This window comes from Passer domesticus, chromosome 7 (assembly GCF_036417665.1).
Source record: "Passer domesticus isolate bPasDom1 chromosome 7, bPasDom1.hap1, whole genome shotgun sequence".
Classification (NCBI taxonomy): Eukaryota; Metazoa; Chordata; class Aves; order Passeriformes; family Passeridae; genus Passer; species Passer domesticus.
This window is the reverse complement of record NC_087480.1, coordinates 38,614,457-38,640,075: the sequence shown is the minus strand read 5'-3', so window position 1 is coordinate 38,640,075 and position 25,619 is coordinate 38,614,457. Positions and strand designations below refer to the sequence as shown.

Genomic DNA, 25,619 nt, shown 5'->3' with positions numbered 1-25,619 from the left:
GCCGCGCCCGGGCCGGCCCGGCGCGCACCGCGGCGGAGGAGGAGCCGCGCCGGGGCCGGGCAGCGGCGGCCGCGGCGGGCACGGCCCGAACGGTCCCGACAGCTGCCGCGGGGCCCGCCGGGGAGCGGCCGAGCGGGGTGAGGCGGCGCCGCTGGCGTCCTGTGAGGGGGGAGGAAGGGAAGGGAAACGGACGGAAGGAAGGGAAGCTGTGTTGACAGCACCCCGGGGACCTTGCGGGGCCCCGGGCTGTCCCCTCGGAGGGAGCGAGGCAGGAGCTGTCGCCCCCCAGCCCCCCGTGAGAGGCTCCTTCAGAGCCCGGTGCTGCCCGGCCTCAGGGCGGAGCTGCCCCGCTCGGGGCTGGGATCGGGGCATCGCCTCGCTGGGAGCTGCGGGTGAAGCTTTCCACACAGCTGCCCTGGACTTCCTGGAGGTGTGCGCTGTTTGTGTGGAGCGGCTGCTGCTGAGGGGCTGTCACTGTAATTCCTCCATGCTCGCGAGGGGCCGAAGGCGACAGTCACCCAGCCGGGTCTGCCTCAGACAGGCGCGGCTTAAACTGGGCTGGAAAAGCCTCCAAGCCCACCGAGTCCAAGCTGTGCCCGATCCCCACCGTGTCCCCAGCCCAAAGCACTGAGTGCCACGTCCAGGCCTTCCTGGGACACCGCCAGGGATGGGGACTCCAACACCGCCCTGGGCAGCCCCTGCCAATGTCCGACTGTCTTAAAACTTGGTTATATGACTCGGTGTTGAAGTGTACTAGTTTTTGTTTGCTTGCTGGTACAAAATAGTACCAGGTCTCTGGGGAGGTGTAATTGCTGTCCTTTCTGCTCTGGTGTCCCCTCAGATGTGAATAATTAATTAACCCTGTTGAGGTCTGCTGTGGCTCTGTAATGAGAAAACAAAAGAGGACTATTATAAAATATTTTTCTCTGTGCAGTCAGAACTTATTTTTATCTCATCTGGATCTAAAAACTTAAAACAAGAAATAAAGATAACATGTTTTTGGTTTTTTTTTTTTTTTGTTTTGTTTTTTTTTTTCATAGGATTTGAAGATGTCTAAAAAGAAGCTGAAGAAACTGTCTGGAAAGGAAGTGTCTTTGGATGGCCAGGATGACAAAGTATGAGCAGAAATATTACTACTTTTATATCTTAATTCAACCTCCTGCATTCAAGGGAACATTAATTGTTTAGTAGCCTTGTGGTAGAAGGATGAATCCAATTTAAAGCAGGGTCATAAAGAACAGTGGGAGGGTTGAGTTGGGCAGATAAATGTGTTTTTCTTCAGAGGCTGTGAGTGGTATGGGTATCAGAAAATAAGAAACTTTTTCATTTTAGTGTATCTTTCTGTTTGAAGAAAGTTTGGTTTAATATTGATACTGAAACCAGTGCTGTTTTCTTGGACTGTTCTGGATCTTGGATCATATATCCTAATTTTCTGATTAACCACAAGTTGTACTTCACAGCATTTTGGTGAGTGACTCTCAAAGATTTCCTTCTAGCCACTGAGACATAATTAATGACCAAAATTCTCAGCATGTTCTTATATAGTACATACTTGTGTCTAGTGAGTCAGCTTTCACTGAATCACTTGTAAAGTACAGGTGCTACAGGTGTTACCACCTTTTGGTCATACTTGTGTGTAGCTTCCTATTGTTCTTTATTGTTTGTGTCCACTTCTGACAGGTTATTTACTCTCAGAAGTGCAAGACATAGTTGATAAATCAGTAGTTTATTAAATCCACACTTAAACTTGCTAGATTTTTTTCCTGTTGGATTTTGTAAGGAATATGTATAAAGTAAGAGAGCTTTTACCTGTCTTCTCAATAATTTTTTGCAACTGTTAATAAATAAGCATTATTATAGCCTTATAAACTGATTTATTTGTGTTAGAAACTTTTTGATCATAGAGAAAATGTTGTTCAAAGTCAAATGTTTGTAACTATTATTTCTTGCCCTGATTTCCTTACTATTATTCAGTTTGTCTTTAAAAATTAACTTATCCTAAGATGCTTTCTTGTTTTGAGGCTTTTTTACTTCTGTAATGCAAAGGGTAAACACTTGGCTTAAAACCTCATGCTGTAGCTCATTGCTAATAAGCTAGTTGGAAGAATACAGCTTTAACAGCAAAAAGATAAGGGAATCTCCAACCAGGAGCAAGTGTCCTGCAGTGTGATCCCAGCATGGGTGGGAGGTGTCTTATACCCCAAACTGATAGTGCTGGGAGGAGAGGACCAGTAAGAAAGTTTGCTTATGATGATTAAATTAAATGAAAACATTTGAGAAAAGGAGGAGGTAGGTTGAAAAGAAATAATAAAAATGTCGTGAAAACTCATGGTTGTCAGGGAATAGGCTTTAAAGAGAGAAATGATCAGCTGGAAATGGGTTTGTTATTATCAGAAGTTGTCCCAGCAACATCATGAGCTCCACCTGCCCCAAGGGAGCTCCTTCAGTGCTTTCCAGCTGCTGGGGACAGCAGGGGGGTGCATGTGACCCCGGGGGGAGCCTTTGGAATTGTCTGTCATTCTGTTTGTTCTTTGCATTGCTGGCATGGGTCCTGCAGCTCCAGAACCAGCCACAGGCAGAACTTCTCAGAACTGCCTTAAGTTAGGACTCCCCTGCTTTCTGCAAGCCTTTGATTTTTGCATTAAGTGCTCTCTAGTGTGGAAGTAAACCAGATAAAGCCTCTCTAGGTAGGAAAAATCACTGCAGCAGTGACCTAGTTGCCTCACTGAGTCAGCAGGCCCCAGTTACTGAAGGAGTGAATTATTTGTGAAAGGATGAACTGTCTGGAGCTTCCTTATCCAAAATCATCCATGAGTTACCCTTCTCTGTTGTAACTTCCTACACCCTGCTGTGGTTTGGGGAAAACTGAGTTGTATAACCCAGAGGTGTATAAAAACTACATGGTTTTACCTGAGTGAGTGCCTGTGAATTGATCATGGTAGGAATGCTGCTGTCTCAGGTCTCTAGTTGTCACTGCTGTAGAGGACCCTGTTGAATCACTTTGTAAGCATTAAAGTCCTCCATGATTAAATCATGAAGTGCTGCTAAACCCTTTGCACCTTTATCTTTGCATGCACATCCTTGGCACCCTTTGACCTTAGTGTTTCTCTAAGGAGACAAACCACCCAGTTTTGACATTGTCTTATGAAGTTCTTTTTTTCAACTGCAGTTTTGTTTGTAAGACCCTGAATTTTTTTTTTCAGAACTCTGAAGACACAAGATCTTACAAGAACACTGCAAAAGGAGAAACAGATCTTCAGAGGTAAATTCTCAATCTGTCACTAAATAGAACTACTTAAAAATATAACAATCACAGACCGTTTAATGCTGAAAACTTTTTTTCAACCTGTTCTCCAAATAAAATAAGGTGTTTTAACCAGTCTTTCTTTGGATATTTTGAACCCAGCGTATGGTAAATATAATTACTGAGTATTTTCTCTGCTCTTATAAGAAAGTTTCCTAACAATAATTCATGATTTCTGTAGAATGGTGTTATATTTCCCTCCATTGTTCCCTTTCTAAGTTCCCCAGTCAGTGCAGGAGAAACAGTTTGAAAGCTGTGTGTGTTTTGGCACCGTGTCACCAAGCTGACCTTTTAGGTAACACACCTCCTTTATCTCTGAACTGCTGTTAAAACTTATCTGTGTGATAAGAAGAAACTCAGCTGTGTAGGGTGTCTCTCAAACCAACAGTGAATGCAGAAAAAGCTTTTTCTCCATTTTCTTAAAGCTGAAATGGCTGTACAGTGGAGAAAGGTAAATCCAAAAAATGCTGTATCAAACTATTTTGAAGGACAACTGTTGCTTCAAGTTCATATTTAGGAATATGGTGCTCATAAATGCTTAGCTTTGTCTCCATCAAATGCAGGTGCCTTTTTTGTTGCTATTTTCCATTAAGTGAGCTAAATTAAATTACTTTTTTGATCATGTTTCTGTAGGTCCAAACCGGAGAAAGATGGGCATGAGAAGAAGCGACACCGAAGTTCTCGTGGTTTTCACGATCCAGATGGAAGATCCCAGGAGAAATCTCCAAAGAGAAGCAAAACCCCAGATGGTTCTTCAATTCATACTGAAAGGCAGAAGAAAATAGTGATCCAGTTTAAAGCCAAAGAAATCAAACATGGCAAAACCACCTGCACTCCTGATGTCGTGACTGCCAGCAAGGAAAGAAGTCGGTTAGATGGAACAGAAGGAAAAAGGCTCTGGCACAGCTTTGAACTTCAGAGGGACAAGGCACTGAAGAAAAAGAGAGAGAAAGCTGAACTCTGTAAACTCAAGCTAAAAGCAGAGCAAGCTATGATAGAAAAGTTTAAGTCCTCTGTGTACGAGGTACCACGTAGAAAGGCAGAGAGCTCAAAAAAGCAGAGTGAAGATGTCAGAATTCCCAAAAAGCCACCTGACAGCTCTGCAGGGACTGGGCATGATGATAGACCTGCCAGCAAGGAGCCAAGTGCATTATCTAGCTTCTGGGAAGAAGAGGAAGAAGAAGAATATAAGGACTTGGCTGAGAAAAAGAGGTACACGAGTAAGCACAGATCATCACACTCCTCATCTGAAACTCCACCACGACGGGACTCTCGGAAGCGCAAGAAACACAGCACTGGTTCTCCTGAAGCTCCCGAGCACTCAGGAACTAAAGGAGACTTGGAAGCCACAGCATTGTGTTTTAAGCAGGTAATTAGAACCCCATTCTTTGTATTATGTAGATGTTTCAGGATGGTTACTTCATGGCAGATTTATATGAGCAGACTGTCTTCTTTACAGAATCCAGCCAGGTTTCATAGCTAACTAGGTGGATTTTTCTGATCCTAATGTAAACCTTGTTTCCATGTTCCTCAGCTAAATGTTAAACAGACCAGAAGAGTAAAGGTCTTGGATGTTGGGGCTGTGTCTGCTGAGATGTTTCCATGGCTTTGCTTTGCTGCTGGGGGGTGTGGAATACTTTAGGTATAAATCAGCTATTTTTTGTTTGAGCTGATGTGGTTATTTCATTTTTTGAATGAATAAACTGAAGCAATGAAAACTTGCTGCCAGACAGAGCATTGCTTGTGGAGTGATGCCAGGAGAGCTTGGGGTGGATGTAGGACTAAATAGGTATGTGTGCTGCAGAACTTCTCTTTCATCTGTGACAGGTTTGTTTCTAAGCTCAGGTTGTGGTGCAGAGCCAAACACAAGCTGGATCTTGAGCATGGTTTTTTTTTTTGCTGTTGTTCTGGTGAAAATGCCCAGCAACTTTGGAGATTCCAGTTTGTGTTATGGTAGTGTTTGTGTTATGGTTGTGTGTATGCTAAGAGTTGTTATGTGCAAAGCTGGGGAGTCACTGAGGTTGGAAGGCACCTCTGGAGACCATCCAGTCCAGCCCCCCTTGCTCAAGCAGGGTCAGCCAGAGCTCCTTGCCCAGGATAAAGGATGGAGACTCCACAACCTCTCTGGGCAGCCTGGTCAAGCACCTTCAGTGTAAAAAAAGGTGTGGGAGTTAATGTTAATGTTCAGCTGGAATTTGCTGTGTAATCCACTGTTATTTATTTAAAAGAAATCTATGCATCTAGACCTTATTAAAATGATACTGTAGATGCTAAAACTGTAGTTTTTGTTCCCTATTTACTTGGGAGTACCAAATGTTCTCTAAAAAGCCTTCTAAGACACCTGTTGTTGTTCTGTTCCTGCTTGTTTCTAGCATGTTGAGGACCCCTGCACATCTGACTCCTACCAGGGAGGTGAGGTCAGGAAGCCTGTGCCTGTCCCAAAGGTGAGTGAGGGACTTGTTTAACACTGTAGGGCTGTATTCCAAAACTCCTGTCATGGGGATCCCTTTTACCTCAGTATTCCTTGATATTTTGTGATGTTGGAGGGTGTGTGTTTGTTGTGTTTTTAATTCTCCGTACAGAGCTCTGAAGACTTTCCACCCCTTCAAGAAAGTCAGAACACAGAAACAGACCAAGAGGTTGGTAATGCTTTCATTTAACACTTCTGTGATGTCTTAAAGACCAAGGGCACTGAGGTTGTGTAACTGGACAATTCCATGATCTACACTCAAATGTGGAGCATTTATTTAAAAAAAAAACTAAGCAAACTTGCTGAAGTGCTGCTAATCGGGAACTTTCTGAGATAAAGAGTGTCTTTCTGTTACCATGTGCAACAAAAGGGCCTTCATAGTTGCTCACGTGCTCCAGCTATCTCATTTTTCATCCTCTAACTTTTTAGTTGGAAGAGAGACATATTTTTTAAGAAGTGCCTGTTAGGAAACTTGCAGTTTGTGTAGCAAAAAATACAGCAAAGTTTTTGAATACCATGTAGAAAGGTCATAAATCTTTCTAGGCCATATTTTGGATATCTTTAGTGGAGCATATGCAGAAGTTCTCGTGGATTTACATTTCCTGTACTGACTTAAAACTTTTCAGACATCATTTTGAGGCAATTTTAATAGCTTTAATGCAAAAGTGTCTTTTTGGGGAATAATTCTGAAGTGATTCCCTCCGATGGATTACACACATACTCATTTTCTCACTGTAGATGCAGATAGTTGAAGACTTGCACGTTGCTCGTGTGGAGAAGAGGATGGCCCTGTCTGTAGTCCAGACCTGTGGAGAACTTACAAGCATGGAGATAGATCTTCCAGAACAGGATTTAAATACTTCTGCTGGTATGTCATGATTGGATCTGCTTTGCTCTCTAGTGGCAACAAGTAATTACAGTTATTGATGGTCTGAGTAGGGAGCACACAACTGATTATTTCTGCTGTTTTCTCTTTTCTCTCTTCCCCTAGGGGCTTTTAGTTCTGGTCTGAACATCCTAGTGGTGATTGACACAAATATAATGATTAGTCACCTCGAGTTTGTGAGATCCCTGAAATCTGAGGATATACCAGGTATGTCAGTATGTTCTGATGAGTAAGAAAAACAGATGCTGTAAGAGCTTCAGGATACCTGAAGGAAACCAAGCCCTGGGCTCCTTGAAAAGGCAGCAGGTTTCATGCAGAGGCAGAAGGCACACACAGAGCCTGGTCCTGTGAACCCAAACCAGCTGCATCCTAAGGAAGCCTCAGCTGTGGAAGCAGAACCTGCTGTGCTTACAGCCCGTGTACCTATAGGAAGTCATGGCAGATGCTCCCAGGAATATGCTTAGATTCTTAGTGGTTCTTTCTAAGAACACAATGTAAGCCTTTAACCCCTTACTAGTAATAATTCCATTTTCTTGTCTCCTTTTAGCATTTCTTTTTCTAGAAATAGAAAACAATCTAAAAAGTGTTAGGCAGTCAGTGCTTTGTTTCTGTCTTGGTAAAGGTGACAGAACTGAGCAATTTCTCAGAAATTCAAAATGCAGACCCTGGCTTTAATATTTGCCTCTAATATTCTGGGAAGCTGTTGGATATTTCATGTTTGCAGGATTGGGATCGTGCGTGTCAATTCTTGGAAGGCACATCTGGAATTGTCAGAATGCCTAGGGTGCTTTGGTGCTTTCAGCTAATGAATACACTTATTCCAGCCACCTGGAAAATACCTTTCCTTAGGGCCTGAGTGATTTCAGGAGTGTGTCAGACTGTATTTCTTCTCCCAGGTTAGAAATGCTGCTGTCTCAGGTACACTGAGATGCCTTTTTAGAACACTGCAACTCCTGGTCCTGCACCAGACCCACTGTGTTGAGAAGGCTGCTGATTCCCAGCCTATTTATTGTAAAGCAGATGGTTATTAATGCATTTTTAAAAAATTCTGTTCTCATAATGTGAATGAGAAAGAAAATAGTTGAAGTATTTGTCATGGGGAGACCAACAGAGCAGTCATTCAACTTCTGATTTCTCCTTATTCCTGTATTTCATATAAAAGCTTTAAAGTTCAGCCCATACTTAACCTACAAATAAAACCATGGTCCAATATCCACACTTTCTGTTCCTGGTTTAGGAGTGCAGGTTGGCAATGAACACAAGCCCTTGCTGCTTTTCTTTGCTGCTTGTTTTTGGCACAGTGACTGCTGTGGTCACTCGGGCGTGTGCAGCCTGCTATTCCAGCTGCTGTTTCACCTTGCTACAGCATCTCACAGTGGCTGTGTGCCAAGATAATCAGTGCAAGTCTGTGTTATTAATGTTTTCAAAGTATTCTGCTGATTAAAATTGTGTCTCCCTTTTGTTTGCCTGGTACTGTCACTTTTCTATGTAATTGGTATAGTGCCAGATTGAGATTAGATTAGAAAGAGGGAAGTCAGCCTTTTTCAGCTCTTTTTCAAATGCTAGGTTCTCTCGAGCAAGGACTATGAAAACTACTGGCAAAAAGGTGTGAACTTGCATAAATATGATGCTTGAATTGAAAGTTCTCTGGTTTGTTTGGTAGTTTGTGTCACTCCAGCAAATACCTTTGTTTATTGGTGATGTTTGTTGTTTTTTTTTCTTCCAGGAGTTGATAGACTTGCATTAATAATTCCCTGGGTCGTCCTACAAGAGCTGGACAACTTGAAGAAGGGGAAAATGTTGCAGCATGTCCGGGACAAAGCCATCCCTGCAGTGCAGTTCATCTACAAGTGTCTCAAGAACCAGGATTCCAAACTGTGGGGGCAATCCATGCAGCTGGCTTCTCAAAAAATGTGTAATACATGTGCAATCCATTTGTGCTGGGTACTTCATCCTTGCACTTCACCTAGTGGCAACCTTAGAATTCTGAGTTTAATGGAGACTTCTTCACTCTGCTGTTTGCTAATTAACATGAGCTAATTTCTTACAGCAGCCTTCAGAGTTATGCAAGGCTATGGCATGCGAATGTCTCCACTATCTCTTGTTTACCACTTGTTTCTCAGTTTCACCTTACACTTGAGTCCTCGTGTGGGGAGTGTTAAATGTACAGAGAGCACCACGAGTGCACTGGGGTGTTTGTGAGTCTGAGCCCACATGTGTTTGTATTTGTGTGGCACAGCCCACATCCCTCAGCTGTGTCTGTCCTGCCTTTGCAGATGGGCTGAGTGACGAGAACAACGACGACCGCGTCCTGCAGTGCTGCCTGCAGTACCAGAAGCTCTTCCCACAAGCTCTTGTTGTCCTGTGCACGTGAGTTCCTGGCTGCCTTTAGCTCTCCTGCCACACTGCTTTCAAGTCAGGGCTTAAAGAAAGAGCACTTTCTTCTTGAAAGGGCAATCACGCTCTTAAAAGCTAGAGTAGAAGCATATAATAAACCACTACAATTGGAGATGGAATCACCTTCATGAGCTTGAGGCCTGAAATAGAATTCAGCTTACTCAGTATTCAATTTTGAAACTAGTTAAAGCATAGGTTTCTCAGATTTTATTCTGGTTTCTCATAAAAAAAAATCCTGAAGTTACAAGTAGAAAAAAAATGTGTGAATTAAGGATTTAGATCCAGTTATCCCTGTTCCCAGCCAGGTGAGCAGAAGCAAAGAAGGTGTTAATCTTAGAAAGAGGGAAGCTGGGGTTGGATTTGCTGCTGTTCCTGTTTGTGAGGATAACAGCTGACCTCTGGGTATTGATTCTGAGTTTGATAGGAGCAGGTGAAGGCAGCTTGAAGGACTAATACTCCTTGGCTCTACTTGCTCTGTTCTTGGCTAGAATCAGTTCCTTCATGATTCAGTGAGTGGGATTAAAACTCTGGGCAGCGTTTGGATTGTTCAAGTTGACACAGGTGACTCCTGAAAATGCCATTTCTGTCACAGTGTTCATAGGGTAGTGATGGTGATTTTAGGTTTCACTGATCAAAAAACAGTTAGATGACTTCAGAACTGGTTTTCATCCAAAAATCCCTGTATCCTCTACCAATATACGCAATGGGAATTTTTGAGACAGTACTGTGATGCAAGTTTGTCCTGGAATTTTAAAGTAGTTCTGCTGGAGCAGAACCTCAGAGTGAGATAAAGATTTGGCCAGCAGAACAGTTAAAAAGGGTCTCAAAAAGAATTGACTGTAGCCATCAAATGAGACAGTACTCTCTTAGAATTATTGCCTGGTTTGCTTTCTGAGATCAAAGCAACTAAGCATCACTGCTGTAATCACTGTTGTAGTAATTATACCTATTGTTCTCTTAAATGTAGACCCTGAAACACTTCTCAGTATGTTTCTCATTTTTACTTAATTTTCTGGTTTAATTTTTTGAACTGCTTCTAAATTCTTGAGAAAGAGAACTTTGCCTATATAATGAAGTTCACAAAATAAGTTTCCCAAATACAAGTGTGCTGCTTTTATTCCTTGGTTGACAACAATTAATTGTTTTCTAGGGATGATAAAAATCTATGTAATAAAGCCATTGTGAGTGAGGTCAAGGCATTCTGCAAAGCTGATCTGGTCACTGCTCTGCAGAATGTGAATGCAAACAGGCCCCAGAACTCTGAGGAGCTGCAGCAGCCAAAGCAGGGTGAGTCTGTGGAATGTGGTGGTTTGTGAGTTTGTAAAAATCAGTGAGGTAGAGGAAAAACAGTTACTGCTATACCTTCAGTTTTCCTATGCTTTGAATCCTTAGGAATGTTTTTTGTTTGAGGAAGGTTTTTTCAAAGGTTTTCTGAAAGTTCAAGGCATTAATTAAACCATCTCAGAGTTCTGGGAAATTCAAAAATGACGTATTTTTATTTTATAGAAAAAAACATTGCATTAATTTCCTGTGTTTAGAGTAATTTAAAAGCTGTCCTGAACTTTTTGGGACTGAAGGGTTTTTTTCATTTTTCCAAAGATACAGGTACAGTTTACAGAGATCTTATTGTGCTTGCTGGTAGCCCTGCTGGCTCTATATGATCTAAGTTATTTGAGGAAAAAAGAAATGTGGAGTAAGATCATTAATGAGTAATACTCTGGGGACATTAACCTTCTTGGTTAGTAGCTTTTAATTAAAAATACACACAGTATAAGAGGTTGGTATAACTAGAAATAATTGAAACTTAATTAGGTGAAGCACATCTGCTTTATAAACCAAAGTGCAGTCTGTCTTTATTTATGGGGACAAGTTCTTCATGTGCCATCAACATGAATTAGATATAAACCCAGTTTCAATAAATGCCTTTTGTGTCATTGGTTTGACAGATACAGAACTTGGGAAGACAAGAGGTGATGCTGGTTTTACTGCACAGTTCCCAAATGTGCTTCCAGACCTTGAAAAGAACTTAGGAGAAGCTTTGTCTTGTATTTTGGAGACTGAAATGAAACTTGCATTTGGAAACCTGTGGATGGAGGTGGTTTCTTACATCATTTTGCTTGATATTTTGATTATTGAAAGGTTTGAATGTCCTTGGTATTTTATTGCTATTAATACCTGTACCAAGCCAAACCCAAGTCATCCAGGTCCCTGATACCATTGACAGGGAACAGCTCAGTGTTCACTTCTAATATTTCATTTTATAGCAAGATTATCTTCTTTGACCACTAGTGTGCAACATGTACAGTATTTTAATGGAATTTTAATGACACTGTAACAGGGCTGCTGGTTTCTGACTGTGAAGTTTCAGAATTCTTTTATTAGTAGCATTAAAATTCTGTTTCAGCTTTTCTACTCAGGTAAAACCCTGTGCTGTAAATACATCCTGCAAGAAATCATTCCATCATGTTCTGTATGATATCAGGGCATTTGTTGCAGGCATTTCTTCCCCACCAGAGCAGATTGGATAAAACTGTTCCCAGCTAAATTGATTCCAGTGCAGATACAGAATGACAGGGGTACTAATGAGGACCTCTAAACATGCTTGCAGAAGTGTGGTCTGCAGAAGATAAATACCCATGTACCAGGCACTTCCAAATCGTCCATGCTTTATTTTAGATTCCATTTTATAGCTGGTGGGGGGTTGTTAAAAGTTTATATTTATTGCATATAAGCCTCTGTGGCTTTAAAAATCCCCCAAAATCCTGGAGTGACAGTTGTTTGCCCTGATTGGCTGCTAAACTTTCAATCAGATCTCTATCCACTTAGTTAATTTCTTTAAACATATCTTCAAACACTGGTTTCACTTGATAGTAGTGAATTCTCAATTTTTTTGCAATACATATATTTTACTTTGTGTGTAAGTAGTCTGTGTTTATTTTTACTTTGTAACAGTAGTGGAAAATTAAAGGCATATTTAGTGTTATGCCTTTTCTTCTTGTTACTGTTGGCTTTTGTGCACAAGTAACTCATTAGATTTATTTGACATAAATCAAAGGTATTAAGAGTTTTTGAGGAATGGGGAACCATGAATCATGAGGCTGATTGATTGTGCATTGCTTCTGAATGAGCATCACTGTTTAACCCATGGTGCTGCTGAATCAAATCTTTATTAATAGATAAACTTGTTTCAATCTGGTCATGGTCTTATTTCTGAGCAATCACTGAATTTCTCCTTCAGCAGTCACAAATCATCACATTCTTGCAGAACAGAGCAGTTGTGGGATGTATAGGAATATGTCCAAATGAAAACCAGCTTTTGTATTTATAATATACTCTCTTCCAGATCCTGTATCTGAAGCCACCATGGACCTTAGCAAACCTGCTGAAATGTTATAAAAAACACTGGATGGCTGTTTTTGGTTATGTGGTGCCAAGGAGTTTATTTTCAACCATTGAATGTCTTTCTAAACACCTTTATGCAGGTAACAGTCCCTGGGAAAGTTAATTGTAAACTTGTAAAAAGCCTCCATGTTCTGCTTTGAGTTATGGAACTGACTGTGTGTATTAATGGTCACCTAGGTCTGAATTATTTTTACAAAGCAAATAATCCTTTTCCCTCCTTTGCCCCATGTTACATGTGACCAAATGATCTGCATTTGCCAAAAATTTAATGAGGAGCAAAGGATATTTAATGTGGTATGTGAGGGCAGGGAGGTTTGTTTTAAAAAGAAGCCAACTAAAATAAAACCCCTACAAACCTTCCATTTGTTTAAAGATGTCTTTGAGCATTTAATTTTGACACAGACCAGGTGAACTCCCTCAGAGGATGCTGGCACTGCCCAGGCTCCCCAGGGAATGGGCACAGCTCCAAGGCAGCCAGAGCTCCAGGAGGGTTTGGACAATGCTCCCAGGGATGCACAGGGTGGGATTGTTGGGGTGTCTGTGCAGGGACAGGAGTTGGACTCCATGATCCCTGTGGGTCCCTTCCCACTCAGGGTATCCTAGGATTTCTTGGTTCTACCTCTTTGGGATATTCTGCTGTTCTGCAGAGTTATTTTGGATGTGCCAGCTGATTCTTGTGCAAGATGCCAGGATAAATTTGGAAGGCTTGGTTAAGGAGTGAGCAATCTCATGCATGTTTCTCTGAGATTGTACCTGATACTTCTGAGCCATTTTCCTGGGCTTTTCATGTGCTTCTGTTAATCTAGCTATTTGAGTATTAAATTTGCCTGCCAAGACTGTTAAATCCTAACTTTTTTTTTTCCCCTCTCTCTTACATGAATGTCTAAACATCAGATAAACCATTTGACTCCTCAACAGTGCGTGTCCTACTCCAGGAATCCAAAAAATTGCTCCATGCTTTCAGCTGCAGGTCAGACTACAACGGTGTCCTCCCCCAGGCTTATGCTGAAGTGACAAAACTGTGTGAGACCCTCGGGGGGGTAAGGGCAGCTTTGGTGTTTGTCCCCCTCACCCCATCCTCAAATTGCTCCATGTTCCAAACCTGGCTTAGATTTCTTAAATATTCCCATCATTTCCACTGATTACTCCAGGAAAGTTGCTGGAGTTTTCAAAATGAAGAGACCCTAACTTTAACTTTTATTTTCATGCAGTGAATATCTGCTGATACATTTTTTTCCCTAATATAAATGTGTTAGTATTGGAAAGGTGACTGAAAATCATTATTTAGTCTTAGTTTTCTATTGCATTTGTATGTGATGGGCCTTAGAGGCTAAACTTGCTGGTTCTCCTTGTGACATGAGTCCCATACAGCTCTTCTTAAGTGTGTTATTTCAGCTTTCTTTGTAGCTGAAGGGACTCCCTTGTATCACATGGTTTGTGGTGGTTGTCCTAGCCCCTTTTGTGTTCTCAGAACTTGGGCTTCCCTCCGAGCTCAGCTCTGTGGAGAAAATTCCAACTATCTTGGTTTATGGTTACTGTCAGTTCTGTACGTAATGACATAAAAATTGGAGTTATGAGCATGGATGAAATATTTGGATTTATGGGGAAGAAGATAGGTCAGAACAGGTGTAAAGGTTCTTGGTGTCTTTGGAAAAGGATGAAAGGGAAAGGTCAGGAGTCTCCTGTGCTGGGACCTCTGTGCAATGCAGTCAGCCCTGAACCTGATGTTCTGTGTCATGAGAATCGGGCTCTGTCTGAAAACTTGTCAGGAGGGAAATTCCTCTCTGTCAGGGTGGGCAGGCCCTGGCACAGGGTGCCCAGAGACCTGTGGCTGTCCCTGGATCCCTGGAGGTGTCCAAGGCCAGGCTGGACAGGGCTTGGAGAACCCTAGTTAGTGGAAGGTGTCCCTGCCCATGGCAGGGGTGGCACTGGATGGGCTTTAAGTTTCCTTCCAGCCCAACCATTGAGAGGCTGTGGATGCAGAGACTGTAACCAAGGCAACTCGAAGAGTTCAGCCTTGATTTTTTGAGAATTGCTTAAAGAAAATCTGTAGAAGTGTGTAGATTCTGCATTTCTGAAGTCAGGAACCAAATTGATTATTTGTTTGCTGAACTGTTTTATAAGGTGAGGGCAGACAGTGAGCAGGATTTATCAGAAGACATCATGGTTCTTTCAGAAAATGCTGCATGTGAAAAAATGGAAGCCACAATGCCCAATTTGCAAAGCACTGAGGAAAAAGAGCTACAGCCCAGCTTTCATGTGGCTCAGGAAAACAGGCACCAGGAAATCTGGTCGGTCCTGGAAGGTGTTTGGAACACCATGAACTTGTACAGGTACAGCTTGCTGAAGGGGCTCAGAAGTAACACATAACCTTAGATAACTTTCAAACAAGCACACTTTAGAAACTGTGCTTTTTTACCCTGTAATTAATCTAAATTAGCCCAAAAAAATCACACAAAAGTTGTGAGCATGCAAATAATGTCAGTCAGAGATTTTTAATAACTGATTTTCTATTTCTTCTTTACTTCTTTTAAATTTCAGTATTGAGCTATTCCAGAAGCTGGACCCCAGTGCAGTGACCATGGCTGCCAAGGCCTCGTTTGAGGAGGCTTTTTTGGGCCTGCAGAAGCTGCTGGCAGCAGTGAAGGACATCCATGAGGGCATTGGCAGGTGAGCACTGCAGCTGGGCACAAAATGTGTCACAGGCACCTGAAGTCACAGCAGTCTGAAGTATTTCAGCACCAAACCACTCTTTATTCTTTGTGCTTGGTGACATGATTTGCAGTAAAATTCCTGCTGTCAAGGCTGCCTTGAACCACTGGTAGCAAAAGATCATGGAAGTGTTGCAGATATGGAGATCTCTTTGTTTTCTGGTGTTTGACCAGCAAGTTGCCTCTGCTCAGGTGTAACTGGAACTATTATTGATTATTATGATTAATACATCAGTTATGATGGCAGGAACTTTGAATAATTCAGGGAATTCGTGTTTCAAATGTAAGGCCTGCTCAGATGGGGTAAAGTTCCAGTAGACTGAAGGATGTAAAGTTTTGGGGCCTTGCTGTTCCCAGTTCTTCATGACAGCCATAACAATGACAATCAGCTGCATTCTCTCTTTAGATAGGATAATATTCCCTCTGTCTTCATAGAAACACAGATTCCCAGAGTGGTTTGAGTTGGGAGGGATCTTAAAGCCCATCCAGTGCCACCCCTGCTATGGACAGGGACACCTTCCACTGGCCCAGGCTCCTCCAAGCCCCTTCCAACCTGGCCTTGAACACTTCAAGGGGCAGCCACAGCTTCTCTGGGCACCCTGTGCCAGGGCCTGCCCACCCTCACAGGGAACAATTCTTCCCCAGTATCCCATCTAACTCTGCCCTCTGGCAGTGGGAGCCCCATCCCTCCACTGTCTTTTTTTACAGCACAAAAAATTGGAAGTTTCAGGGAGAATAAGGAATCTCATGTGTTGTCTTGGCTTAGTCCTTTTTTTCATGGCTCTGAAATATAGATATATTCAAAGGATTACAGTCTCTTTCAAATATAAATAATCAAAATATTATAAAAATTAGAAGCAGAAAAATATCTGTAGAATTGTGAGCTTGAGCAGCTGAGTGCTGATGGATTCAATTTATTGCTAGTGGGTTTTTTCCCTCTAAGGAAATTGTTTCAATAAAGTAGGTTACTGCTAAACTTTGCTCTCTTCATTCTGATGCTAAAGTTTTTGCAACAGATCCTGTGGTATCAGTTTATAAATGTGGTGGATGAGATTAAATGGGAATATGGAATATTCAGAATGGTTATTTTTGTGTTGCAGAGGTGTTTCATTGAAAACTGTTGGTTTTCTTTGTGGGAGAGCTCTGTAAAAATAAAAACTCCTAATAATAAATAAAAGTACACAGGCTGATGGTTGGAATGGAAGAGTTTTCCTGGACTCTTTGGAAATGCCTGCTCTGATGTGCAGGTTTGCAGTAGGTGGCATCGTGGAGCAAGAAGTGGGGAGAATTTGCACCAAGCATTCCCTACACTGGCCTTGAGTGGAGGGATTTAAGGGAGTTTGAGAGTTCTGAGGAGCTTTTCCAGAGAGCCAGGAGCCAGGTTAATGTCTCACTGCAGTTTTATGAATATTACAGAATATTAAAGCAAAAATTTAGAAGCTTTCATAGAATCAGAATGGCTGGGGTTGGAAGGGACCTTAAAGCTCATCTTGTTTCACCCCCTGCCATGGGCAGAGACACCTCACTTTCATTTTGCTCTAAAATTGACCTTGCAGTGTATTTATATTTCTTCATTTTTGAAAAAAAAATGCCTCTCAGTGACTTAATGGCACGATTGCAGAAAAGGAGGGACTGGAGAAAAAATAGTGAGAAAGTTCTGTCTTGAATATTTGGAGGTAACACAGTTTTTAGTGATCAAACACAGCTGATTCTGTGGTACCTTCTGATCCCTGCTGTCCAGAACAAAGAAGAGAAAATATCTTGTGGAAGTTTGCAAGCTTAATCAGTCAATTATGTTGGAAGTTCAACTGCATTAAAAGTTTAGATTTTCAGTTTGTTAAAAACAATTAGAAAAACATGATAATGCTTTTTGAGATAAATGTAATGATACTCTTACTCTTAATATTAAAAAATACTACACCAGTGGCACTACCCCGCCTATTCAGGCTTGATGGCCAGAACATGTTAATGACAAATACAGATACAGAAAAGGAAAAAAAAAGTAGCTGTTTCATTGAAGATGTGTCAGTAACAGCTTTTGGCACATTACTCTGTTCTTGTAATTTCTGTAACACTATGCAGTTTTTTTATTTTGTCTTGATTTCTTCCTCTAACAGCACTGGTAAGCAGAGTGGTGTTTGTATTGCACAGTTCTGCATGCCAGCAATGACAGCCTTCAGCTCTGAAATTAAGAATAATCAGCTTAGCATGTTCTAACTATGTATCTTTACTGTTGGTAATGGGCAAAGGGTATGAAACCTCTGAAATTTAAGCATCCAGTAAAACTGTGAAACCATGACATAATTTTATATAATTATGGATTTGTGAGTGTTCTCACTGGTGGTTTATATTTGTATTTGGGTTGGATATTATTTCTAACCAGTTAATTGAGGCACCTTATTTAAGATCTCTTAAATTAACTCTTTAAAATAAAATAGGGGTTTAGATTAGCTGATGTTTGCCCTCAGCTGAATAGAACTTGTGATTCTAAGCTTCTGTATGCAGTCCTTAGGGAATTGGACATTGTCCTCACGTTTCCTGCCAGGTTTCTTTTAGTTAAAAAATCCTTGTTCGTAGGAAAGAAAGAAAATTCAGTCTTGGGTGAATTGATGCAGTTATTTGAAGTTGGATTTTTTCTTTTCATCTCTTGGCTAAAAAAGAATTTTTTTGTTCATATGCCAACTTGAAAATCACTCACATCTTATAGCATATATACTTAGATACAGGCCTCCTAAATATTTATACTGATGTGCTGTCACCTGTAAAATATTTGTCTGTTACTGACTGCATAAGGAGCCTGAGTTCTGCTTCTCTAATATTTTATCTAAATTGAATTTCTCTCGCACTCCCAATGGTTTGGAAAAATATGGTTTAATCAAGGACTCCATAAACATTTGTAAATTAAAAGTGTAATTTCTTAAGATTTCAGTAGTGCAGGAGAGTGTTACTATATCAGAACTGATCACTGAGTTGCAATAATTTAAAAACAATTCTGCAGGGTTGCTAGCTTTAGTACAGAATTCCTCAGATGCAGAGAAACTGTCTCCTCTTTATTTTTTCAGCTGGCCGGTGGAGGAATTACTGAGGTCTCTTCTCCTTGGTGTCTCAATAGAGAATTGTCTTCATTCCCTTAGGTTCTTGTGTCAGTTAATAATTTCTGCCATAAAGTCTCTAGATGAAGAGCTTTGCCTTTAATCTTCTCTGCACACAGTCTCTTTTTGGAAGTAAAATGGAGATTAGCTCCCTGTTCAAAAAGTATCAGACATTCCAGTCACTACTTGTTTGATCTTTATGGTTTTATGCATTTATGTGAAACCTGAAACTGAATTACCTGCAGCCTTCTCTGCTGCCAGGCCCAGATTGAAATGTTCTGTTGTGCCAATTTTAATGACAGCTGTAAGAAATAAAGCTCAAATGGAGCTGGAAGTGGGCAGTGCTCCCCAGGGGCAGGGCAGAGGTGCAGCTGCTCACACCCTGGTGCCTTTAGAGCAGTCTGAAAAGCAGAAAGGTTTCAGACATGGGCTTGTAAAAGCCATGGTGCTTTGAGCCTGTAGAGCCAGGGGTGCCAGGAGGGGCTGACAGCTGAGGTATTTTGACCTATTTCTTATCCATTTCTATTTATTATTGTATCTTACACCTGTGTTTGGCATCAGATGAGTGACAGGACAGGAGATAAACATTGGGAGTGGTTTGGGAAGCACTTGAGATAAAATCATCAAGTCTGACTGTCTCCTTTCTCCCTCCTGCCCCCAATACAGCATTTAACCTCCAGTTGGTGGCAGGTATCCATAGTCATTTCTTGGGTCTTTCTATGACATTCCCTTCTTTACCTCACATACTCAATATTTCCAGAAAACTGTGTAGAATCACACTGGAGTTCTTAGGTTGAAGCTGAAGTACAAAATGGGGGGGTGTTGTGGTTCTGCAAGGCTGTGCTGATGGAAAGGCCAAGTGACTCCATGGATTTCCACCCTCTGCTTGTGACCCAGTGTGGAGACAGGAGCAGCAGCAGTGGTCAGTGTTGTAGTGCTGAGGTTCCCATGGCTGCTTAGGACAGTTGGATGTAAAAGCCCTTTGCTTTATGGATTACTGATTTACAGACAGCTCTCTAGACATAGTTCTGTAGTTGAGGCATATGTTTTATCACTGAGAAACTTCCATGGAAACGAGGGCAACTTGATCTAATGAAGTAATGGAGGCAGAGTCAGTACTCCTACAGACAGGTCCAGATTTCCCAGTGTACTCCTTCCCTTAAAAGGTCCATTTTCCATAGCACAGGGTGGTGGCTGCAGGCAGTGAAAGGAACATGAAGTGATTGAAAGCAGTTGGGAGCAGTGGTGCTGAGAAATCATTGCTCTGCAGACAGGAATGTGTCAGTTTTGTACAGAAGAATAAATTCCCAGACTGGAACTGGTGTTGCAGCCCCTGGTTAGCTGCAGAAAGCACCAGGCTGTTGGATGAGTGCTGACCTGTTGGGAATCTGTGGGGGGAGTTATGGTGCAGGCTCTTCCCTCAGCAGCTTCCCAGGGCTCTGTATGGAGTGAGGGCTCTCCCCTCAAAACAACAAATCTCTTACATTTAGAGCTGCTGTAAAACTTGGAGCCAAATGTCAGACTTCTCATTCCACAGTACAAACCCAGAAACCATTGGCTTCGTCCAAGCAAAGACCATAAAATGAGGCACAGGATTTAACATTAAATTACTTGGATGATTAATTACACAGTTTGGTTTTTTCCCCCAAAGAGCACAGTGGGTTTGTCCATGTACCTGAGGTCTTGCAGGGATACACTTGAGTGTGTTTGCTCTATTCTTCCTCTGGAGAGCTCCCATGGCCAGGTTTTGCACTGGCAACTCTGTCACTTACCCAGTGAATAGGGATGGACAGATTTTGCCCCAGCATTTTGTGATGGCCTTGGGGTGAGGTTATTCATAACACCTTAGCTTTTATGTTGTGTCCACTTGTGCATCCAGGCTGATGGCAGCAGTCAGGGAGGTTCTGCCTGGACTGGAGGGAATGATTCCATGAGGAATCAGCCTCTCTCAGGCTCGGGATGCTCTGCTCCTGCTGCTGCAGGTGCTGGGTGTGATAGGCAGGGCTGGATGGCCTGGAGCTGCTGGGAGTGGGAATGGGAGCTGCTGGGGGTGGGAATGGGAGCTGCTGGGGGTGGGAGTGGGAGCTGCTGGGGGTGGGAATGGGAGCTGCTGGGGGTGGGAATGGGAGCTGCTGGGAGTGGGAATGGGAGCTGCTGGGGGTGGGAATGGGAGCTGCTGGGGGTGGGAATGGGAGCTGCTGGGGGTGGGAATGGGAGCTGCTGGGAGTGGGAATGGGAGCTGCTGGGAGTGGGAATGGGAGCTGCTGGGGGTGGGAATGGGAGCTGCTGGGAGTGGGAATGGGAGCTGCTGGGGGGGAATGGGAGCTGCTGGGGGTGGGAATGGGAGCTGCTGGGGTGGGGGGAATGGGAGCTGCTGGGGTGGGGGGAATGGGAGCTGCTGGGGGTGGGAATGGGAGCTGCTGGGGGTGGGAATGGGAGCTGCTGGGAGGGGAGTGGGAGCTCTTGGGGGGGAATGGGAGCTGCTGGAGGAATGGGAGCTGCTGGGAGTGGAAGTGGGAGCTGCTGGGTTGGAATGGGAGCTGCTGGGTGGATATGGGAGCTGCTGGGGCAATGGGAGTTGCTGTGCAGTTGCAGCTGCCAGGATTCCCAGCGTTCCCATGGAGGGTTGCTGGCAGCTTCTCCCTGCCGGGGTTTTCCGCTGTCAAGGCCGATTGTCGCTGAGGTGCCCGGGGAAGGTTCTGAGGTGTTTGCAGGCAGAGCAGCCAGCTGGTTCCCTTCCTGACTCGAAGTTGGCAGGTTTAAGGCAAACATTTTGGGTACTGCTTCTTAGGAAGCAGGGGGAAGAATGCATGACTAATTTTTGGTGATAATTCCTATGAAAAATGATGAGAAAAAGCAGTGGAGACTCTGCTTTTAGAGGGGACTCAACAATAAATCCTGTGCTGTGCAATGGTCTTCCAGCCTGCTTCAAACACAGGGTCCTTTAACTGGTATTTTCAAACTTACTCTGTTACTTTCCTTTTTTTTCAATTCCTAATTAATTCATTTATAAATGAAGCTTACAGCTTGCAAGAGGAGGGAGAGAATTTGGGCACTTTCCCATGGGAAAGTAAATAGAGCTTTCCCCAAAAGATTTTCTTTTTCCAAGTCCAGTCATTATCTTAATCATGATTTAACTATGTAACACATAAAAATCCAGACTTTTCTCAGTGTTTCTTAACATATATAATGTGTTACTTCTCTTTTAATTTTGTGTGGATTTTAAGGTACATTTTGCAGCATTTAGGAGGGTTCTGCTTTTCCTGGTGAATGCAAATGAAGTTACACTGAGGTGGAACTGAATTGTATCTGCCTGAATAGATGAGGATAATTAATTTTGTTAAAAAACAACTTCTTTACTGGATTGGGTTTGGAACCTCGTGGAAAAGGTGTCCAAGGTGCTTCATTAAAGCCACCTCTCTTCAGCTGCTACCTCCCATTGGCTCTTGGCTGTGTTGGGTGGGAATTGGTGATTATTACAAGTAACAAAAATAGGAAGTGAGTTGCAGCATTTGAGCTGTATGGGAGGGAATGAGTTAAAGCTGGGTGGGAATGTTGTGTATGAGCCCAGGGGCCTCACTGATGGGCACCAAGGGGCTCTCAGTTAGTGCTGGGTTTCCTCCCACCCTCCTGCAGAAGTGGCTCACAAAAACATGGAGGGAATTTTTAATTAGAAAAAGCCTCCAGAAAAGTCCTCACAGAAATAATAAGCTCTTTAATTCTGTTAGAGTAGTAGAAGGGAAAATTCTTCAAACTTCATAATTTCCTTTTTGTTCAAGTAGTTTTTTTTTCCCTTGAAGATTTCTGACTTATTTTTTTAACTCTTTCATAGACTCCTTTTCTACTTGCTTTAAAGCATCCCCAAACTTTTCTTTTTCAGAATTTTAACCCCAACCAGCAGTTTCCAAGATATTTGGACCCTCTATAACTTCCTCAGAAGACATGAGGTATGACTTTTTTTTGGTGTGTGATCACTTCACTTCCAGCTTTTATTTCAAGTAGCTCTGAGGTCATGTCTCATCACTGTGTGTCCATTAAGAATTTTGATTCTTTGCTCTTATTTATTAGTTGTTGAATATAAAGATAGATTTTGGTTGGATTTCAACAAGTATTTGAATTGTTCATGTGATTTTCTCAGTGCTCACTTGCTGTGAATGACTTCTGTTGAGAGTAAAAAAGCCTCAAAATGAATGTTTTTAGTAGAGTATTTCTGTTTAATATGTTACATATTTCAGGCTTGCATTGCTCTGCTGTGCAGGGAAATATATTTGGGGTTTGGGCCTTCACATATATTTTTGGAATTGATGCAAGTCAGAGCTTATTTCATTTGAGATACACACACATATATCTATATGTATGTATATGTGAATAGGGTAACTTAAGGGGGGAGGAAGAATTCTTGAAGGTCTTTTAGATTTGTGCAGAAGTGGTTAGAAAATGGAGCTGGAATTTGTAATATTAGATTTTATTACAAGACACAGGATGACTTTTTTAATGTACTGTCTCAACCTGAGAGCCTGTTAGGGAATACATGAGCTGTATCTGCTATTCCTGCCATGTAATTGTGGAAGACATGTGATACTTGATAAATGACTATATTAATTCCTTCTTCTTTGTTTTAGATCAATAACAGTCTGAAATTCACTGCTGAGGAGCTGTATGAGTGTGTTTCACAGGAGCTCTACAGGTGAGCAGTTACTGACCCCACTGGGGGAGTTGAGGCAGCTTTTTCACCTGTATTAACCAAGGTACCATGAGAGGAATCATCTGGGTCAGTAAAGATCCCCCTTTGTAGGAATAGTGTAGGGAAAATAAATGGGGGATTTTTTTAAATTCCCTTTTTAACTTTAATGCCCGATTAACACAGAGCAGGAGACAGAAATTAAATTGGACTTGAGGCATCAGTGCCTACATGGAGATTTTCAGCTGTTGGAGGTGAGGTGTTGAGCCCTCTCTCCTCTGCCTGTGGTTTCTGGCTCATTTCTTTATGAATTTGTGTCACTGAAGGTTTGTAAATCCAGGCTCTGGAAGGTTTCTAAAATGCCATCATGGATTTTCAAGAATTCTGAGCTGGCTAATAAAGGCCAGGTAACTGGATTTTGCTGTTGTGTGGCCAGGATCAGCTGAGTGAAAGGCTGGAGGGTGCATTACTCTAAAAAGCTTCCCTTTGCTGGATTCATTCTGGGTCCCTGAATCTTCTGTGAAGTTCAATATGCAGATTGCAAGATCAGGGGCCAAAGTTGTTCAGGGAGGAAGACATTCAATATTTGTATTGGTAATATAAAACACTTTAAAAGCTTCACTCAAAGTTGATGGCTCTCAACCTGTATTGATCCAGGCATAAAGAAAACAGTGTGTGGAAATTTGTGCTCAGCAGAGTAAAACAGGTGCTTTGGAGACTTCCCTGGCAGCCCTCAGGCTGTGCTTGGGGAGCTCAGTGATTGGGGTTTTCTTCCTTTTTTGAGGAGCAGCTTTTAAATAGTCTTTTGATAAAGAGTCTTTTGGAAACCTAAACCAGGGAATGTTTACATGTGATCAGGTTGAGATTACTCTTTTGAAAGGGTCTGAGTGGTAAGGGGGTGTATCCAGATCCTTCTTTTGAGTGTGAGTACAGGCCATGTCAGTGTGTGAAGGATGGTTGGAACTGAACCTTCCAGAATCCCAGATCTCTGCAGGAAGTTGATGTTAGTGACCTCTCCTGACAGTTGTTCCCCTTTACCTGCCCTAGAAGGGAACAGGAGCTCTGCCTGTGGCAGCTGTGGGTTGCCTGTTGTGAGGAGCTCGTGTGACATCCTCAGATGTAGCAGCTGTAGTGCAAAAGTCACTGCTGCTGCTTGAGTTTGATGGAAACGTCCTTGAAAATGTAAGGAGTATTTGTAAAGATTCTTGTTCTGCTGTGTCCTGCTAACCTTTCTCTCCTGTCTCCCAGGGAGAGGCTGGAAGTGGGCTGCTGCCAGCTGGCACAGTTGGAGCAGACTCTGGAGCAGTGCCAGGCGTCCGTGCACAAGGAGGCCGAGAGCCGGGGCTGGCTCTGAGCCGGCTCAGCAGCCTGAGCTCCGCCTCCTCGAGGGGAGGAGATGCAAAGGGAAGTGCTGCAGGAGCCAAAACCCTGCCGGCTTTTCTTCTCGAAGGCGCTGGTTTGGGTTGAAGGGAAAACACAGCTTCACGTGGACATTAAATGTTGGGATTTCTGCTGAGAATTTTATTCACTACTAGATTGTTCTGTCTTGAGTGAGGGTGCTGCTGGATAGCCATGGATAGCCAGGAGAAGCAGGGCTGGTTTGGGGTGCAGCAGCTGTGCTGTGCTGCTCTGAGCATCCAGCGTTCCTGTGAGGAGCTGAGCTGTTAATGGTTGGATAGGAAAACCCCTCTGTTTGTTTTGCTGGTAGTTTACAAGTCACAGGTGAGAGAAAGGAATCTGTTGTGTCTCCCAAGGGTAGGAAGTAGCTGAGTGCAAGGCCAGGAATAAAGGACTGACCCACAGACACACTGTGTGTCCTGTGCAGTGAAGGCCTAAGAGAGGATGTAGAATGGGCAGAGGAGCAGACTGATGCCTGTTGTTCCTTAAAGACAAAACAGACCTCCACCCTCACACAGGTGTTTGTCCCATACCCCTTTTCAGAGGAAAAGGACTTTTCTCCTTTGTTTAAGCAGGCATTTGATATCATACAGTGGAAAGCTGCTAGCAGTGCTCTCGGGGAGACTCCTGCTCTTGCCACATCCTTTTGGAAGGTGGACCTGGGTCCTCCCTGCTCTGCAGGTGACATCCCTCTCTGGCTGCACTGTTGGTTGCTTTCCAGAACTGCTTTAAGTCCATGAAACTTTCCAAAAGCCATTTTCTAAGGCCTTTTAACGCTACCTCTTCTTGTATGTATTTGTACAGAGATGAGCTAACTGGCAAAGTTCTGCAGTGTCTATTTTGATATTAACTTTTGGATGTATTTGTAAATTCTTGATTGTAAAAATGTAATTTATTGTTCCATTAAACAGTGGTTAATTCTGAGTGGCTCTGCCCAGTCGCTGTGGATTCAAGTGCAGTGCAGTCCTGCCCAGGCCCCCGTGCCAGGGAGTGGGCTGGAATTCCTGTTGGAGCACAGTGAGTGTGCAGGGCTACTCCCATGGGGGTTCTCCAGCCCTGGGAGGCTCAAAGGTGCTGATGGGGCCAGCTGCAGCACAGGGTGGCTGAGCTCTGGGAGGTTCTGGGAAGAAGGGCTGGTGTGGAGGATGAGTCTTCTGTTCCCCACTCTCTTCCTGGCTCTCCCTGCTCAGCTGGACCAGCTTCACCAGCCTCCAGGGGCCAGTGAATTTCCTGGGCCTGGTGTTTTCCCGGTCCCATGGGAAGCTGGAGCAGCCAGCT

The 25,619-nt window shown here is 42.9% G+C and overlaps 1 protein-coding gene across 4 annotated transcripts; it reads left to right on the top strand.

Moving 5' to 3' along the window:
* Positions 1–43: 43 nt before the first annotated feature.
* On the top strand, positions 44–25,265 carry SWT1 (SWT1 RNA endoribonuclease homolog). 4 transcript variants are annotated; one of them, XM_064427792.1, is made up of 19 exons: positions 44–137; positions 1,041–1,115; positions 3,204–3,262; positions 3,938–4,673; positions 5,677–5,748; positions 5,887–5,943; positions 6,513–6,642; positions 6,766–6,867; positions 8,387–8,575; positions 8,937–9,030; positions 10,208–10,344; positions 11,004–11,152; positions 12,401–12,539; positions 13,354–13,499; positions 14,584–14,792; positions 15,001–15,129; positions 22,143–22,209; positions 22,885–22,949; positions 24,192–25,265. In XM_064427792.1, exons 2-19 carry the CDS (start codon positions 1,050–1,052, stop codon positions 24,295–24,297), a joined length of 2,652 nt encoding a protein of 883 aa, XP_064283862.1. In that variant the 5' UTR covers positions 44–137; positions 1,041–1,049; the 3' UTR covers positions 24,298–25,265. The 4 variants fall into 4 exon arrangements, 3 of the variants coding, with proteins under 3 accessions (XP_064283862.1, XP_064283864.1, XP_064283863.1); XM_064427793.1 differs by lacking the exon at positions 44–137 and adding an exon at positions 409–430; XR_010366148.1 differs by lacking the exons at positions 14,584–14,792; positions 15,001–15,129.
* The last annotated feature ends 354 nt before the right edge of the window (positions 25,266–25,619 follow it).